We start from the raw sequence: 14039 nt of genomic DNA on the forward strand, positions 1-14039 counted from the left end.
GATATGAATAGAAAGAACTGTTTGGGAAGGTAAGAATTAAAAGTGCTGGACAAGTGTTTGAGAAGAGTTGTAAAAAGAATATGTACCAGGGCAGAAAAACTGAAGGAAAAAGTAGGCACGTAAAAACTGACAGACAAACACTGAAGGGGAAAGTGTGCACATAAAAACTGACAGAACTGCAAACTACATGGTGGTTCTGAGAGATGAGGAAAAGCTGGAGGGGGAAAAAAAATCACTGAGCCGCCAGAAGGAAGGGGATGCCCTTAAAAGAAAAAAGCAAAGATGAAGAAAGAGATCATAAGCAGGTGAATGGAAATGAGGAAAAGACCATTCTCAGCCTCACTCTGCTTCAACCATGGTTGTTGTCCTCACCATTCACCAAAACACTCCTGCCTCAAGGCCCAGCCTGGGTCACACTTCGCTCAGACATCCTGGAGGTTCCGCCCCTCACTTCTTCGGGCAGCTGTATAAATGAGACAGTCCCCGTCCAACCCTCCATCTAAAATACCACAGCCTGTGTCTGAACTGCAAACCCATCCCTGTCACCCTCTGTCCTTCTACCCTGCTCTGTTCTTCACAAACTTACCACCAGACATTTTTTATTTATTATTTACCATCAGTCTTCCCCCTATGTTAATGCAGACACTTCTTGATATTTTTTAATGGCCTAAAAGAGTACTTGATTTGTATTAGGAAATCAATAAATATCTGTTAAGCAAATAAAGGTTAATATCTAGACTGGAATAGAAATAAAATTAATCAGTGATCTTCATAGTGGCACTAGCTAGAATACTTGAGAATATATACTTCATCCATCGAACACTTTTTCCAGATAAAGGACAAATAGCATAACAAGGTGTCATGTTAAAAGAATACTTAAAAGCAAGAAGACATAATAGAAATTGTGCTGCTCACTGCACTCTCCCATTCTTTTCCAACCTTATCATTGCTAAACACAGATTCTCCAAAACAGTGATGTCCAATAAAACTTCCTGTGATGGTGGAAATGTATTATTATCCACACAGCCCAATACAGTAGCCACTAGTTACATGTTGATGACTACTGCCCATTTTAAATGTATCTATGGCAACAGAAAAACTGAGATTTGGGATTATTTAAATTGTTGTTAAATTTAAGTTGTCACATGTAACTACTGGCAACTGTATTAACTCAGTTCTAAACGGTGTTGCTCTGTTTTTAATAGTTGCTGCTAAATTTACAACAGCAGCACTGTTAAGTAAGAAAAGGGTAATAAAGGAGCCCTATCCTGAGTTTGTCATCTATTTCATCATGTTTTCTGACTTGGAAAAAACTAAAAATTATCATTCTGTATTAGTCAACAAAAACTGCAAATGCCACAGCCATCATTTTGTCCTAAAATTACAGAAAATAAAGTTATACAAGCAATTCTACAGTGTATGTCTGACACAGAATGTATGCCTAACTGCATCTAATCAGCTACAAGTTATTTGCATACCACTGTAGCATCTCATTTTTAGGCTTAACTGACTTTTGGTGAATCATGCATTATGCATTAGAAATCTCTACAGAAAGAGATTTAACTTCTATCTCACTTTTTTCTTTCTGCAGTTGCTTATTTAACAAATTTGGTGAATGGAAAAAATTATCAGTGTTCAATTAGTAAATCCTAAACTTCTCAACATAAGTGATTTACCCTCAGCAGGGATGAGAGCACTAGACTGGAATCCGTCTATAATTTTTGCTTTAAATCTAAAAAAAAAAAAAAAAAAAAATCAATTTTAGACTAGTGAAGCAATACAACCAAGACTAGAGTTCCAGGACAGAACTTAACATCTTTCTCACTTTCTGTGCAATCCTTATCAAATAATTCAAGTTCTTCTGTAAAAAGAAATACAGCAATTAAAAAAAAAATACAATGCTTTTAAATTTGTGAAGGGTCTACCACTTAACACTCACTCCAGTGTGTTATATTAATTTCTCTAAAACTTAAGTCGATATGTGGCATTACTTTCTATGTTAAAATTACCTACCCAAATCCCTCTTATCTTTTGATCCATACTTTGATTGCACAATTGTAGCACATCTTGTTCTGGTGGGCATATACTGTTTTTTCCCTGTTTTAAAAAAGTTCAAAAGAATTTAATGATCAAGAAAGAAAGAGTATTACTATCTGATTTCAAATTGGGCAAAAGCCTTGTATGGTCATGTCTGTGACAGAGTTTGCCATGACACAAAAACCACACAATCTCTTCTCTGATTATTAAATACACCTATGATATCTCAGTATCTTGCACTGTTTCCTAGTCCCCTTTGTATTTTTAATTGCAAAATTTCTAACACAATCATTTTACTTCTCGTTTAAGCTGGAGACAGGAGGCACTCATTTGACAATTCACAATATCCAGTCTAAATGGGATAAAAGTAATTTTTAAATGTGCCTCAACTATATGCTAACAGTACTACAAAAAAGTACCCCCCCAACAGGATTTATTTATAGCTTGGAATGTTATCAAAACAATACTTCTTAATTCCTTTATGCAGAGTACAAGCTTTCCTTGAAATGTTACCTTTTCTCTCAAAAATGAAAAGTAAAAATACACTGAGGCCAGTAATCACCCTACCAACTACTGAAAATGTAATTACTTCTTCAGTATTAAAGTTCACAAACAGTATGTCCACAAACATGTGTTCTCCTCTCAAATGACATAATTTGCTTTCTTTTCTGAAGTACTTGGGTATATGAAAATTGCCCTACAACCCCAAATGTGACTTCTATGGAACATTAATTTGAAAACTAAATTTTTCTAGTCATCCAAAAAACATGTATTTAGTTCTTCTAAAAGAGACCTTTAGTTACAAGTTTTATTCTAGTTTATAACAACAAGGAACCATTATGTGTTTAGCATTAGAGACTTTTATTTCAAAACATAAATGTTTTGTCAGCACTACAACCAACAGATGACAAAAAGTTAGCAAGGTTTATTTATGCCTTAGCCCTGTTTATAACAGATTTTACACTTGGAAAAAAAAAAAGAGAGAAGAAATTGAAAAAACAAAAACCCTTGCCATTATTTGAAAGAATTAAGTTCAAGTATGGTCAATTTTCAAGTAACAAGGTATTTCACATAAAATTAAGAAAATGCTCAAAAAGAGTTTTTTATTGAGAACAATCCCTTGAAAATTTCCTCACACTCTGATCACTCCAACACTCCACACTCCTTTAGCACTCACACTTTTATTCAAGAAGAGGTCTGCATTTAAATATATTTATTCATATATATTTATTTTCTGTCCTTCCCTTATTTAACCACTCGTTCCAAGAATTAAAAATAAACAAGAGATTTCATTTTTCCTCAGCAATTATAGCATAGTAATTTAAAGAATGTGCTGAATGCATGACATTTACTTCTCAGTTTTAAACCATGTAACACTATTATGACATGACTAAATTTAAACGCTGAATCAAGACTATTTCATAAAGGCAGTCGTATTTAAAAATCTGAAAAAAATATAATTTGTAAAATGGAAAAAAATTATTTTTACCTCATAAGCTGTATTTTCTCACTTTGATACTAATACTATTATAGTACAATCACCTCACTATAATTTTACAATTTTTTTTCTCAATAATCTCAAACCAACTTATGAATATACTATACAAATTATTCAATTATTAAATATGAGTTAGCACTCTGGTTAGAAGGATAGCTCAGTTTATCAATAAAGAAATTAAAACAACAAGCAATTTGTTCAGGAAGATAATCAATGAGATGAAACCAGAAACTCCATCTATCATTTCTTTCAAGGGAAATATAAAAGTACTTGGTGCATACTTTTCAAGAGCTACACATATATACACACACACACAAATTTTTTTTCAATTAACAAATGGAACACACACTTTCTGAAATCAACTTTCTTTCTCCCTAAGAGCACCTATTCAAATCTTTCATTTTGTCCATAACATTTTCACTACTCCTTGTCAAAATTCTTGAACAGGTGTTAACATGTGGCTCAAAGAATATTTTCTAATTTTCACACAACAAATAAGGTATCTTTTTGATGACAGCCTTATAATCCTAATTATTCCCTGCATATGTTGTCTCATGTCACAAAGTCTACCATCTATATTAAGAGTTCACAGCTATCATTCTAAAATCTTTCCATCCTTTCAACTAAAACACTGAACATGTCTACTCAATTTCCTGTTTCTTTCACTTTAACCACCTGTCTTCAGTCAAAATCTTTTTTCCTTTTTCTACCTAACTTCATTTTCCTCCCAAGTCTCAGAACCTTAAAAGATATGAAATGTTATTCTCACATATTAATTCCTTCTCTATTTATACCACTATCTTTTTTCTAACTTCTTGTAACAAGTTTCTCAATCTTGTTCAAGAGAACTTTCACTGGTTTCAAAATAGCTTACACATATTATCAAAAATAACTCAACAAGCACTTTTTTGAGAAACCATGACATCCTAGTATAATGGTGGGACTATAGACACTCTATTGCCCTGTTAAGTTTACAGTTTGGTAAGCAAGAAAGGCACAGCAAATAACTGCAAAATAACACAGTACTCATTAAGACAGAAGTACACTCTGGGTGTTAAGAGAAGCACTCAGTTTAACATAGAAGCTAGACAAAATACTCTCAAGCCAGCAGTTCCTGAGCAATGGCTTAGAGCCCCAGAAGAAATCAGACTGGTGATTTCTAGGTGAAGGCTAGGGGGGATTCCAGACAGAAGTAACAAGTGTAACGACAGGAGAAATTAAATAGCACTGTGTGGATGAGAACTTCCAAGCTATTTTCCATTATTACAGTGTAAAGTGAGAAGAGGAAAACAGTGGAAAATGAAGTTAGAGATGTAGGTAGGGGCCAAGACACAGTTTGTCTTGAACTTGGATACAGCAATTGAGTCTGTCTTACACAAAGCTTCTGCCATCACCTATTATCTGTGTGAGATAGGAGTATCCCAGCTTTGGAGACACAAGACCATTTGTGGAACAAAAATACAAAGATTACCTTGAAATTCTGAGATTAAGATATTTTATCAACAACATTAAACAGCATTTAATGCCAATCAGTAGCTATAAACATCTATATGAATGAAATCTTTCTGGCTGTTTCCTAACTTTAAGAACATTTACAAACAAAACCAAAAAATTCTCTTTGAGGACAAGTTAGTAACCACACTTTTCAAATCCAGAATGCACAGAAATACCTAGTTTATATAATGCAGTTACTACATCATAATGAGATAGAAACAAAGATTAAAAAAAAAACTTGGCTATATAAGCATAAATTATTCATATTATGAAGAAAAGTTAGAGTTCTGTGTAAAATTTTCTGTATGTTCGTATGTGTACACGCATGTTTATTTATTTTGTTCGGCTGTATAAACCTTCTTCCAAGATCATTTTTGGAGAGGGGTTGGAGTTGAGGGAAGGAAAATTCTGTTGAACAGTAAATCATACCAGTAATTAAAAAAATACTTTATCTTCAAAAATAATACTAAGGTCTCTACCAACACTTAATATCTATAAAACAAATGACTGTGCCCTATTTAAAATTCTAGAAATTTTTAATAAGCAACACCTTTAGATGTTTCATATTTTAAAACAATACTATATGAAATGTTTTATGAAAGAATATTTAACTTAAATATAATCTTTTACTTCCAAACTGGAAAAAAATACAGCAGCTGATAAAAACATATGCACTTTTCAACAAGAAGAGCCAAAGCTAAAGTCATTTCTTTTTCCGTCCTTCACCTCTGCTTAAACAAAACACAGCCCCAAGCAAAAGTTTTCATTACATTCTAATTAATATATTAAGAAAGAGAAGTAAACTTACTTGTATCTGCTTGGCTGCCCACACTGATGTATCTATCATTGCCAGGAAGCGCTGTTTGGTAGTAAGTTGTTTCCTCCTGCTGAGGGGTCTTGGCATTCTTTGCAGTAAGGAAAGCCACTGCTAGCTCCAAGTTTCCATTACTATCCTTCAAATATCAAGAACAGAACATCAAATGTTTTGTAGTAAGTATACACTTGCATATGATTTATGTAATTTTCTCCATAACTATGCTAATAGTAAAAATCATTTTCAGACTTAAAATTACAACTATGTGATTCTTAATTTTACAATATAAATTCACTGTAAACACAGTATACTATATCAACAGTAATTCCTTTATTATTAATTAAAACTAATATAATGCAAAAATTGATTCTATAAATAATTTGTTTTCCATTGCTTTTATTTTTTTTTATTAGTTGGAGGCTAATTACTTCACAACATTTCAGTGGGTTTTGTCATACATTGATATGAATCAGCCATAGATTTACACGTATTCCCCATCCCGATCCCCCCACCCACCTCCCTCTCCACCCAATTCCTCTGGGTCTTCCCAGTGCACCAGGCCCGAGCACTTGTCTCATGCATCCAGCCTGGGCTGGTGATCTGTTTCACCATAGATAATATACATGCTGTTCTTTTGAAATATCCCACCCTCACATTCTCCCACAGAGTTCAAAAAGTCTGTTCTGTATTTCTGTGTCTCTTTTTCTGTTTTGCATATAGGGTTATCGTTATCACCTTTCTAAATTCCATATATATGTGTTAGTATGCTGTAATGTTCTTTATCTTTCTGGCTTACTTCACTCTGTATAATGGGCTCCAGTTTCATCCATCTCATTAGAACTGATTCAAATGAATTCTTTTTAACGGCTGAGTAATATTCCATGGTGTATATGTACCACAGCTTCCTTATCCATTCATCTGCTGATGGGCATCTAGGTTGCTTCCATGTCCTGGCTATTATAAACAGTGCTGCGATGAACATTGGGGTGCACGTGTCTCTTTCAGATCTGGTTTCCTCAGTGTGTATGCCCAGAAGTGGGATTGCTGGGTCATATGGCAGTTCTATTTCCAGTTTTTTAAGGAATCTCCACACTGTTTTCCATAGCGGCTGTACTAGTTTGCATTCCCACCAACAGTGTAAGAGGGTTGCCTTTTCTCCACACCCTCTCCAGCATTTATTGCTTGTAGACTTTTGGATAGCAGCCATCCTGACTGGCGTGTAATGGTACCTCATTGTGGTTTTGATTTGCATTTCTCTGATAATGAGTGATGTTGAGCATCTTTTCATGTGTTTGTTAGCCATCTGTATGTCTTCTTTGGAGAAATGTCTGTTTAGTTCTTTGGCCCATTTTTTGATTGGGGCATTTATTTTTCTGGAATTGAGCTGCAGGAGTTGCTTGTATATTTTTGAGATTAATCCTTTGTCTGTTTCTTCATTTGCTATTATTTTCTCCCAATCTGAGGGCTGTCTTTTCACCTTACTTATAGTTTCCTTTGTAGTGCAAAAGCTTTTAAGTTTCATTAGGTCCCATTTGTTTAGTAATAGAAGCAGAGAAAGCCTTTGACAAAATTCAACACTCATTTATGATTAAAACTCTCCAAAAAGCAGGAATAGAAGGAACATACCTCAACATAATAAAAGCTATATATGACAAACCCACAGCAAGCATCACCCTCAATGGTGAAAAATTGAAAGCATTTCCCCTGAAATCAGGAAAAAGACAAGGGTGCTCACTCTCACCACTACTATTCAACATAGTGTTGGAAGTTTTGGCCACAGCAATCAGAGCAGAAAAAGAAGTAAAACGAATCCAGATAGGAAAAGAAGAAGTGAAACTCTCACTGTTTGCAGATGACATGATCCTCTACATAGAAAACCCTAAAGACTCTACCAGAAAATTACTAGAGCTAATCAATGAATATAGTAAAGTTGCAGGATATAAAATTAACACACAGAAATCCCTTGCATTCCTATATACTAACAATGAAAAAACAGAAAGAGAAATTAAGGAAACAATACCATTCACCATTGCAACAAAAAGAATAAAATACTTAGGAGTATATCTACCTAAAGAAACAAAAGACCTATACATAGAAAACTATAAAACACTGATGAAAGAAATCAAAGGACACAAACAGATGGAGAAACATACCTGTTCATGGATTGGAAGAATCAATATTGTCAAAATGGCTATTCTACCCAAAGCAGTCTATAGATTCAATGCAATCCCTATCAAGCTACCAACGGTATTTTTCACAGAACTAGAACAAATAATTTCACAATTTGTATGGAAATACAAAAAACCTCGAATAGCCAAAGTAATCTTGAGAAAGAAGAATGGAACTGGAGGAATCAACCTGCCTGACTTCAGACTCTACTACAAAGCCACAGTCATCAAGACAGTATGGTACTGGCACAAAGACAGAAATATAGATCAATGGAACAGAATAGAAAGCCCAGAGATAAATCCACGAACCTATGGACACCTTATCTTTGACAAAGGAGGCAAGGATATACAATGGAAAAAAGACAACCTCTTTAACAAGTGGTGCTGGGAAAACTGGTCAACCACTTGTAAAAGAATGAAACTAGAACACTTTCTAACACCATACACAAAAATAAACTCAAAATGGATTAAAGATCTAAATGTAAGACCAGAAACTATAAAACTCCTAGAGGAGAACATAGGCAAAACACTCTCCGACATAAATCACAGCAAGATCCTCTATGACCCACCTCCCAGAATATTTCCATTGCTTTTTTATATCTGCTTAGCAAAAGTCCAATCATAAACTTATACTTCGAAGCAAATGAACAAACTAAAAAATGTTTTCTGGAACTTGCTATCTAAAACAGTGAAAAACAAATATTTAAAAATAGTACTTCAGCAAACAAGAACAATAACAGATATTCTCTTTAATATTTACGCTGAATGCCTACTTAGAGGCAAACTAACAAGCAAATATCAGACTCATAAGTAGAAAACAGCATCAGTGGCCTGAAAGCTTGACAGAGAGACACACAGAACTCCAGAATACTGTGGAGATGAAAATTCTACCCAAATTAAATACATAAACAATATTCTAAAAATTCAGAAGAAAAACAGATGCTAAAAACACTAAGAATTTTTGACAACAAAATCATGAGAGAAACTTGCCCAGTTATCTCTATATTCTCTCTACAGTTAACAATAAAAACAACACTAGCTCTATGACAGCTAACTGAAACCACATTATGAAATCCAGGTATTAATAATGAAGCTATCTTTGTATCAGAGGCCAGAACACATAATACTGTGGAAGCCTTCAGAAATTTAGTTTACAAAGTTTAACTGGAAGCCAGTGGAAGGTTTTGGACAGAAATGACATGGTATGACTTACATTTTAAAAGGATTACTGTGGGTATAGGTGGGGAACAGACTATAGGAGAGAATCGGCATAAGCAGAGCCCAATATTATTTGCTATCATATTAAATGTGGGGAGGGATAAAAAGAGAAAGACCAGGATGATTCCACAATTTAATGTCTGAGCAACTGGAACAACTCACCCCAACTCCAATTCTAACAGCCTTTGAGGAGAGAAAACAGTAGGAGCGCACCATTAAATGGCAACCCACTCCAGTACTCTTGTCTGGAGAATCCATGGATGGAGGAACTTGGTGGGCTACAGTCCACAGGGTCGCAAAGAGTCGGACACGACTGAGCGACTTCACTTCACTTTATCTATCAAAACTGTTGTTAGACTCTTAAATGACTCATTCAAAATATGAGTTTAACATAGTCTATAGTTTGTAACAAATGAGACGTAAAACAATTTTAACAACGGCTACCATTTATTGAACACTGTCTAAGTGCCAGGAAATGTGCTAAATGCTTTCCATATACTCCCTCACATGATAATAATGATAAACTGAATGGAGCAGGGATCTATACAACTTGAAGGTCACCTACTTTGAACATACAAAGAGATTCTCAAAATAAAAGTGCTAAAATCAATCAATGACATTGTGGCTCCCAAAAGTAGACTCTGTGTCAGTATAATGCTGAGATAGTCAACTCATTATTAAACATTTTACAAATTTATACTGAGCAACAATTAAGATTTAAGACAATTTAAACAATTAAGGGGAATCGGGTGGAGAGGGAGGTGGGAGGGGGGATCGGGATGGGGAATACGTGTAAATCTATGGCTGATTCATATCAATGTATGACAAAACCCACTGAAAAAATAAATAAATAAATAAGGGGGGAAAAAAAAGAAGTTAAAAAAATAAATAAATAAAAATAAAACAAATGGTCAATAAAGTGTTTGTGTTTATTTAAAAAAAAAAAAAAAGACACTGTTTTCTCCCCTAGATACTGATAACTGAAACAAGTTTAAAAAAAAAAAAAAACACCGTGGTCACATAAATTACCTGAAAGGAAATGTGGACACTACTTTAATTTTTTATGTTTATTTAATTAAACATATTCTACATGTTTCCTAAGTTTTAAAAAAAAATGTAAGTGAATTCCCCAAGTTTGCCCTGACAAGGTAATGGGTCTAACCCCAGACTCAGTGATACAGAATGGGAAAGGCCATTTCTGAAAACAGACATGGAATGATTGTCATATTTAGCAGAATAAAGAACGGACTGGCAATCATCTAAATGTCATAATCATAAAAATTGAGGTACGACATTTTTCCTTCCTTTCCAGCTAGTTAAGAGCGGCTTCATAAACCACGCTTTAAAATGCTCCTAACGGTACTGGTTGATCATTTTCCTGATGGAGGAAAAAGCTGAAGCAAAGCTTCCAGTAAAAAGAAAGAAATTATGTGTGGTACTGGGAGCAGGCTGCTCGGTTTCTATTCCAAGTTCCTCCACATGTTAACTATGTGGTCTCCAGCAAGTCATTTTAACCTCTCTGTTTCCTTACCCTTTAAAAGGGAGATAAAAATAACACCTACTTCAAAGTTACTAGGAGGAGGAGTTAGCCACACAAAGTCCTTAGAACAGCACCTAGTACTGTAAGTGCTTAATAAGTGCTAGTTATCACCACTACAATGATGATGATTATGATTACAACCATGCAAAAGATAAATTATTTCTAGAAACAAATGAAGTACTTCTGGCTCCAAATCAAAAATAATATAATTAATGTTGTCTTTCAGAGCAACGTGCAAAGGACTGAAGCTGTGTGTGTGCCTACAGTAGCACAACTGCTGTACTGTCATGTGAGCCTTTAGCAGTGATCTATAAATACACTTCAAGTGAAGTTCTAGTTCTTGAACATTTTTCCTTCATTCGCTCTCTTTCAATCTGCATATCTGCGTGATCTGACTCATCTGGGTGCCTCTGTGTGGCAATGAGTATATTTCACAAGATACAACAAAAATCATGCCCTTTTTCTGTGCATAATTGAAGTTTGATGTTGAATGATCATAAATGTTCAATTAATTGAAGGTTAGCTGATTTATATTTCTCCTTCCTGGAACAGTAAATGGGAAGCTTCTGATACTGTATTAATTTTCTCCCAACTCCTCTTTCTCTTCTATGCCACTCTACCCCTCCAGCCCCAACTAAACACTAAAATGTCTCTTGAGTAAAACTGGCCATTAGTACTTGGGAGTCACATCACTCCATTTTTGCACAAAAACTGTTTTATGTGGAGGGAGGTCTTCACTCCAAGGCATCATGGAACATCAGGGTGCTGAAAGCTAATGTGCTCAAAATTGCAGTATGTTATGTTAATTCAGTTCAGTTGCTCAGTCATGCCTGACTCTATGCGACTCCATGGACTGCAGCACACCAGGCTCCCCTATCCATCACCAACTCCTGGAGCTTACTCAAACTCATGTCCACTGAGTCAGTGATGCCATCCAACCACCTCACCCTCTGTTGTTCCCTTCTACTTCCGTCTTCAATCTTTCCCAGCATCAAGGTTTTTGCAAATGAGTCAGTTCTTTGCATCAGGTGGTCAAAGTATTGGAGTTTCAGCTTCAGCATCAGTCCTTCCAATGAATATTCAGGACTGATTTCTTTAGGATGGACTGGCTGGATCTCCTTGCAGTCCAAGAGATTCTCAAGAGTCTTCTCCAACACCACAGTTCAAAAGCATCAATTCTTCGGCGCTCAGCTTTCTTTATAGTCCAATGCTATGTTAAGTAAGGCCTTTAGTTTATAAAAGTTCTTCCCTGTATCTACGGTACTACCCACTGTATAACTAAAAAACTCAACTTTCTAATATGGTAGGCAGTGGAGATGAGGGTGTAACAGAAACTGTATCTTGTGAGACAGAGGCCATACCTTCAAGGCTTGCTGTAGAATCTGGGCATCATTAATCCCCGTTATTTCTCGTAGCTGATTCAGAAACGTCTGTTGGTGCTGGAAGAAGGGAAAAACCGAAAGCATTATACTCTGAAATCTGAAAATGTACAAAGACAAGAAAATAAATGACCTTTGAGGAAAAGAACAGAAAACACAAAATAGAGTAAAAAACAAAAAAATATAGAACTTGAGAAAGACTGAATAAATGTCATTATTTTAGGAAGAATGGTACGTGAGTCCTTATTCCATTTTCATGTTTCTAAAAGCTGATTCTTCACTGTCTGATATATGCCATCTAATAAGAGGAGTGATCTCTGTGACAGCTAAACCTAAGAAGAACTAAGGGAAACAGGTCTCCACTGGTGTACTTTAACTAGGGGATGAAACCCCAGAATGAAATTAAGGCAGCCCCATGAACCTCTCCCTGCCCCTAAAGTCAACCAGCATCCAGGCATTTAGGATGTATGGAAAAAACATGCCTTTGGCAAGCAAGCAGCAGGTGGATATACTACATTGGGGGATGACTAAACCACCACACCCTATTCAAGGGGGGAAAACAACACCTCATTCTCCAACCTGTCATAAAAGATCCAAAATAAAGTTGACTACTTGCCCCCATTTGCTTTGTGTGTGTGTTAGTTGCTCAGTCGTATCCAGCTCTTTGCGACCCCGTAGACTATAGCCATCCCCTTTTCCAGGGAAACATCCCAACCCAGGTATCGAACCTGCATCTCTCAGATTTTTTTGCAGGCAGATTCTTTACTGTCTGAGTCACTTCGGCCCATTTGCTTTAGATGTGTTTACACTCTATTGGTCTACCATACTCTACTAAAGAGCAAAACAGGTAGGATAGGATTCTACTACCAAAACCTTTCCCTAAACTTCCCTAATTAAGAATATGGTCCTCCCTCTATCTCTACATTTCTTAATACAAGTTCCCCAAAACTGAAGACAGAACCATGAAATACAGAAAGCTCAATGGGTGATACGACATGGAAAGCAAGTCCCCACTAGAATAAAAGGATCTGTAAAATCTTGTCTTCCCACTAAACATTCTTACATGACATTTATTAAATGTCACTCTATACTTCCTCCTCTAGCATCCAGTCCAAGTTCTACATAAGATACAGGGCAAAGGACAAAGAGTGTCTGCTAAATGATTCCATTCTTTAACAAGCCCCATGTGCCTCATTCACTGAGCAGAACAGTCATGTAATGTGGCCCTTCATGGTTGCAAAGAAGGTTGAGAAATGTATTTTTCAGTTAGACAAAAAGTTCCACTTCAATCTGTTGCTAAGGAAAAAGAAAAGAACGAAGAATGTACACTGAACAGCCACTGGCAGTATCTGCTATGACATCAACAAATTTTAATTTCCATAAAATCTTACTAAAAGTGGAGATAACTGAGACTAAAAATAAAATACATAATAAGGTATATGAACAAAGGACATATAAACAAAATAGTTAAATAAAAGAACTGAACTGTTTAATTTAGAGTGCTGAAATATGAGAAAAGTAAAATTCTCTTTAGATATGTCAACGTTTCTACTTTTATTTAAAAATTATCAGTAGCAAGCAATGGAACCACAACTAACTTCCACAATACCCAACATTACAAATTAAAGATGTATACAAATTATACAGAAATTCTCTTTATCTAATTCAACATTTTATTTTAGTGAACATAAAATACTTGAAAGATTTTACAAGCTTATTTGTAACCACCCACACCAGCACTCCAAACCCTATCCTTTACACAGAATACAATTTTCCTCAACTGCAAATTATTCAATTGTGTATCAGGGAAAGATTTCTGAATACCCCAAATAAATTAATCACTTGTACAAATGATGCTGGCTATTATCTATAATGCAATTAGAATAGAAAC

The 14039-nt window shown here is 35.3% G+C and overlaps 1 protein-coding gene across 5 annotated transcripts in view; it reads right to left on the minus strand.

The window, feature by feature from the left end:
- Positions 1–14039, minus strand: part of USP25 (ubiquitin specific peptidase 25) — a 164772-nt gene that overhangs the window by 129059 nt on the left and 21674 nt on the right. For all 5 annotated transcript variants that reach the window (XM_043449177.1, XM_043449175.1, XM_043449174.1 and 2 more), the window contains 2 exons: positions 12131–12208; positions 5838–5982 (listed from right to left, as the gene is read on the minus strand). In XM_043449177.1, the coding sequence (XP_043305112.1) occupies positions 5838–5982; positions 12131–12208 (223 nt within the window). The remainder of the gene's footprint in view (positions 1–5837; positions 5983–12130; positions 12209–14039) is intronic.

The sequence above is a fragment of the Cervus canadensis genome, chromosome 27 (assembly GCF_019320065.1).
Source record: "Cervus canadensis isolate Bull #8, Minnesota chromosome 27, ASM1932006v1, whole genome shotgun sequence".
In the NCBI taxonomy this organism is placed as follows: Eukaryota; Metazoa; Chordata; class Mammalia; order Artiodactyla; family Cervidae; genus Cervus; species Cervus canadensis.